The sequence below is a fragment of the Bombus impatiens genome, unplaced genomic scaffold, assembly GCF_000188095.3.
Source record: "Bombus impatiens unplaced genomic scaffold, BIMP_2.2 scf_0058, whole genome shotgun sequence".
Classification (NCBI taxonomy): domain Eukaryota; kingdom Metazoa; phylum Arthropoda; class Insecta; order Hymenoptera; family Apidae; genus Bombus; species Bombus impatiens.
This window is the reverse complement of record NT_176477.1, coordinates 653,488-659,470: the sequence shown is the minus strand read 5'-3', so window position 1 is coordinate 659,470 and position 5,983 is coordinate 653,488. Positions and strand designations below refer to the sequence as shown.

The 5,983-nt window shown below is 41.9% G+C and overlaps 1 protein-coding gene across 2 annotated transcripts in view; it reads right to left on the bottom strand.

Annotated features, from left to right (window-relative positions):
* The window catches only part of LOC100750064, an 82,879-nt gene that overhangs the window by 5,796 nt on the left and 71,100 nt on the right, over nt 1–5,983 (bottom strand). For both annotated transcript variants that reach the window (XM_003485422.4, XM_012393454.3), the window contains one exon: nt 107–1,967. In XM_003485422.4, coding sequence (XP_003485470.1) covers nt 107–1,967 — 1,861 coding nt within the window. The remainder of the gene's footprint in view (nt 1–106; nt 1,968–5,983) is intronic.

Genomic DNA, 5,983 nt, shown 5'->3' with positions numbered 1-5,983 from the left:
TATATATATATATATATATATATATATATATATATATATATAGTAGAAGTATATATATATATATATATAACTCCTTCGAATTCCTTTGTACAACGCCTAAACTTACCTATGCGCTATTCCGTCGCTTTCCAACTGAACAACGATATACCGCAACTCGCCTAAACGTTGCTGCGCCAAGCGGATACCCAAATTTTCCTTTGGATCTCTCTTGTTCAGTTGTACCAATCGACATCGTCTAACCCTCTTCGGTGGTTGAATTATGTCACTGAGAAACCTACTCTTGTCTTGTTGTAATCTCATTCGATGCGGTGAGATATCCAGCGATTTTGGTGAACTTTGCAACGCGGTCAGCCCGTTCCCGCAAATTGGAAACTGAGAATTCATCATGACATCATCGTACGTCTGATGAATGCTCGGCAACAATCTCCCCGAATTACTCTGATGCCACCTAAGTCCGTCTATACCGTCGTTCAATTCAGACGTGCCAGCCCGAACATCTGCCTCGGAAAGCTTTCTCATCCTGGTATCGTTGCTGTTCTCCTGTTCTTGACACTCGCTGGGAGTAGAACTCCTGATAGGCTTCTCCAGTTCCGAATCGACCACACTGCTAGTATCCGAACTATCCGTACACTTTAAACTTAAACCTTCATTTTCCGAAGCTGCCGCTGACTCTCCTCTAGGCCCATCACTGTCGTAGCCAGACTCGTTCGAGCTGACATAATGAGAGGAAAGCCTCTGCTCACCACTGGGCGCGGAGTTCCGTCTGTGGCTCCTCAACGCTGCCACCATGTCCAGGTCTACGTTTAACGAGGACGTCTCGGAAAATCGAGACTCGTTGATCCTTCCGGCAAAGTCGACTCTATCCTGACCAGTTTCTGGATGCTGAACAGTCGCGTTACCTCGAAGGGACATCGGACTGCTATCGTACGAATTGTAGCAACCCGTATCTTCCTGCTGGAAGTTGTCGTCAATCCTCTCCAAATGACCAGGGTTTAGACTGTACCTATCCTCGCATCTGCTCGAACTCCTCCGAAACTCAGTGTACGAGTTCCGTCCGCTTTTTGAGGTGGGCTGTTCCTGAGACTTGTTCGGATTTCCCCTGGCCAAGTTGCCGTTCCTGGTGCGACGACGTCCAAGCGTGGTCGTTCCGGTATACGTATCCTCGATCTTTAACGCGGGAAAATGTTCCTCAGAGGCAGTCTTGAACAGTCGTTCGTCTTTAGAGGCGAACGTACTGTGACGTTCCTCGGGTAGGACGGATAGTTTCGACCGTAGGAAAGCGTAAGGAAAGCTAGACTTCTTGGCTTCCTTGAAGTCACAGCTACTGCTCTTCCGCATCGGCGATTCGTTTCGGGACTGACCAAAGTCACAGGGACTGAAGCTCGTTATCGATGGGTTTCCCAGGGAATATAAGCTCGCGGTAGCGTCTCCGATATGCTCGTCGAACGCGTCGTCATTTTGACGATCCGCTAGATTGTCGCAAGATACTGTTTTATCCTTGCGGTTCGAGATCTGTAAATCAATCCCTTCCGAGGGGTCGTCTCCCTTTACGTAAGTCGGGCTGGTGTTCAGCTGACTAGTGCTACAACTTCTAAACAAATTTTCCTTCTCGGTGGTCTTTAGTCTCTCGTCCAAGTTTTGCGAACGTCTGTTACTTCTCGCCGAGTTGAGCATTCCCGTGGAACCCATGCGGATGAAGAACGATTTAAAGGGAGAAGGTGATCTATGGAAAGTTCCCGGTATTCTCTTTTCTAGCTTGCTATCTTGCTTTAGATCTGGCACTGACTTGTCCGTTTTCGGGCTAATATTGGTATTGCTAGCTGCCGTGCAACTGTTATTGTTATTAGCGTTACCGTTTCCGGCGTCAGACCTTTCGGAAATGGAGCAGATCGTTTCGCGGGAACCAGCCCGCCGGAACGAATCTATCTTCTTGCTCATTCTACGACCCCAGACTCCAAAACTCGAACCTGAAAAAAGTGGAGTGTCATGTCACGACCATTTGCGTGGAGTCTGTGAAATACACATACTCTATTATTCCAAAACAATTAAACGTCTAATATTTAAAAACAGTACCATAACGAGTACACGCCGTAATTTAAGAGAAGTAAAGACTCATCTTCGCTATGCAGAAATGAAAAATTTCGGAGAATCGAACGGAGCGAACATTCAGCTGCCTGAGTCGCAGCAGTCGGGCAAAAGAAGAGATACCGGGCCATCCCGCGAGACGAAAAACCACCGGTCGGCATCCTTATTCGCGGTCGACATATGGTCGTCCCCAGGAACGAGTAAGAGGAAGTCGGGTATGCGCGACAGAGGCAAGCAGGTCGACCGATGGTTCCGCGTATTTTGGGACTACTTTTTCGAGGTGTGAGCCCGGTTAACGGGGCCGGGCCATTCGCTCCTATACCATGGGAAACAATTGTCAGGCTGCTCAGGTATCGGGTACACGTGTTTTGCGATAACGCTCGCGCAACAGACGGACTGCCGACTCGTGATACGACCTCGTTAACCCGTCGCCTCGCGATTTCTTTAATGGTTGCTCGTGTGCGCGCCACGCTTCGTTATTTAACCGATCCAGCAACGTGATAGATACATGTTTCGTCTGAGAAATCATCGAATGCGTAAGTACTAACTACTGAAAGTTGGCTTTTAAAGCTGTAGGTCAGGGATTAATTGGTCAATGGCTTGCAGAAAGGAATAAATAAGCTTTAATAAATTGCCTGGTAAATTGCAAGCGATCCTAATTTTATAAGCATTTTGTTCCTATTTTATTCGAAGGAATAGCTTTCGTAGATATTATTTGAAAAAAAGTATCGTTATCTATCGAATATAAGCTGGCGTATGGTAGCATGCAGAAGTGCGACTTTTTTAATTAAGAGAAAAAATTGTAGGCGAATTCGAAGAGTTGGAAGTTCAGACCTCATTAACAAGGCGCCTTTTGCATTTCTAATATGACGAGATGCCTTTGTAGGTTATAACGAGGAATATTCATGAATTGAAGAAAGGAATGAGTTTAAGTAATACCACACTGTGTCTATCTGGAATGTAACATATTTGCGATGAACACGATATCGTTACGTAACTGATCAATTCTGCCGAAATTAATTTTCATACAACCTATCTTCGTCTAATAAAGATTTTACCCAATAGACTCGAATATTCGAAAATTTGAGAAACTAAGAAACTTAGTGTATCTGTTTCGTCTGCTTTATTTCACAGTTCTGAAAAAGCAAGAAGCAAAACGGGGCCAAAACCTGCTTCGCGCAATATTTATTTGATCAGATTCGTACGATGCAATAACGTACCCGTCCTTATTTAACTCGCGGCTGTATTAATATTAAAGTTTCGTTCCGGCTCCTCGGACGTATACTACGCCATTATGTTCTAATGCAAATTGAAAGACAAAAAAATAAGAATAAATGGCACAATGGGGATGCGACTCGTAATTCTTCGAATTAATCTCGCGGGGATAAAACGAGAGAATTCATGATAAATCGAACACGGCGTGACAAGTGCGATGACTTACACTCTCATTAAGGTAACAAGTTGCATCCGTGCACCACAGTGCACAATTAAAGCGTACATGTATTTCCATATGAACGCTATCAGCGTCATATACAGTACGGCTGCGATGACGGTGAAGCGTCATCACTTTATCCTTGATTAATTAGTTCCTTAATTAATCAAGCACGGAACACCGCTCGACGTAACGATAATTATATTGAGCGACGCGATAAAAATGATTACGGTTACTTTTGTTCGTGCTATAGCGAAAGATATTGAGAAAGTGACATTGATTTTCAAATAAAAATTAACGTAAGTGAAATATACCATGGTCTTGGTAAAAGGTCGCGGCTAACGGGATGTAGTTTGAATCGATTGAAATAGATTTTTAAACGTGAGATTCTTTATGGAAATTATAATATTTGTAGTTCTACGTAGAATGTAATTTTGTAAGCGATGTTCTTGCAACTGATAACGATGCATGAAACGTGAAAATAAATGAAAGTTATTCATTCTATGTCTTTTTCCATTACGTAACAAAATGTCATCTCTTTGGAAAACCACTCATATTTCTGTAAATCGTTCCCACTATTTGTCACGACGAGTGATTAATCTTCGTATTTCACTTAATGTTTCTTATTTCAACACCAAAGTCACGACAGCATATTTCATTTCGCGTGGAAGTTCAGTTTTTATGACACGTGCATCGCGCGTGCAAATAAATGTATAAGCTAATATTCGTTATTACTTTAATTTAATTATTAACTGTGTTGAGTTACTATATAATTTTCCAGGTCATTCTATGCTGTAAAATATTATACATAAAACATTAAAGTTTATGAGATCGAAATTATACGATACTTACATAATTTACATTCATTTATATTAATATCATTAAGAAAACCTTGCTGTTTACTTTAAACAGTCAATAATATAAAAAAGCAAAACGTAACTATGTTTTAGATAACCTTTTCTATCTTCTATTACGAAGTATCAGTACAGGTTAATCATATTATAACAAGCTTTTTCTTGATAATAATTTGTCGAGACTAAATATACTCGCTTTACATCTTTAGTAGGATAGCTTAAAATCTTTGTATCGCAACATGTAACCTCAAGAACGTCTCGCCAGACAAACATTAACAGTCTTTCGCGTGTTATCGTAAAACGTACATAATATAACTATCTTATCTATTATCATTGCCACAAATTACATCTTAATAGAAATCTATTCTCTTTAATTCTGCAGATTGCAACTCTAATTTGAACAACCTATATAACCTCCATTTGCACATTTCCTAAAACAATTCCATTCGTAAGAACAAAAACACCTTTGAGTTATATTATTTAACCGCGAACTTCTACATGGCAGCTAAAATCCAAGGTAAACAATATCTAACGAGCCGAAGGAATGTTGCCGCAATTAAAATTAACGTTATTAACGATCTTCCATGAGATCTTATTTAATCTAACTACTTGAATATCGGCTATGAAAATAAAGCAAAGTTTTTACGAGGGAAAACACATTATGGACATCGTAACCTTGTTACAAACGCGACTGGTGAATACGGCACTCGTGCGGTACACACGTTATCCTCAAAACTCGCGTTCCTGTCCCATTAATCCACTGGACACATAATGATAACGCGTTTTAATAAATTAATCGTATCATGTGTATTCTACCGTATCGCGATAATGACACGTCGAACAGATCTGTTAAATCAACAGCTATTTAACGATCATTTTCGCGAATAACAAACGAACGATAACGCAAACGCTTGAGTTCTACTCTCCGACGCTGAGCAGCGTTGTTAAACGTAATTTTTAAAATGACACGCGCAGATATATGTCCGTGGTCGTTTAACAGCCTTTTTAAGGATTACCTAGGAACGTACGGTCCTGCCAGAGTCGAAATGGTTAAGACAGTCACGAGCCCTACGAAACATTGAAACTTTTCCACTTGGCGACTTCGATATTCCGACACAGTTTATTGTCCTTCAAAAAATCTCAGCCGTGGTTCAAAGTTGTCAGAATCGTCGACTCGCTCTGCACGCTTCGAACGTATCGTCAAACAAAATCTCAAATCCGTCGACTGTTAAGCGAAATCGCGCTTCGTCAGTAGTATAATTCGTAATCAGTATCAATGAGTCGTTCATCATCCAGGGATAGAATATCTCCTTCAAACAGTCAATTGAATTACAACGTCCAGAGCAACCTACTCTCTCTCTCTCTTTCTCTCTCTTTCTCTCTCTCTCTCTCTCGCTCGCTCTCTCTCTCGCTCGCTCTCTTTCTCTCTCGCTCGCTCTCTCTCTCTCTCTCGCGCTCTCTCTCTCTCTCTCGTTCTCTCTCTCGTTCTCTCTCTCTCTCGCTCTCTCTCTCTCTCTCTCTCTCTCTCTCTCTCTCTCTCGCTCTCTCTCTCTCGCTCTCTCTCTCTCTCGCTCTCTCTCTCGCTCTCGCTCTTTCTCTCTCTCTCGCTCTT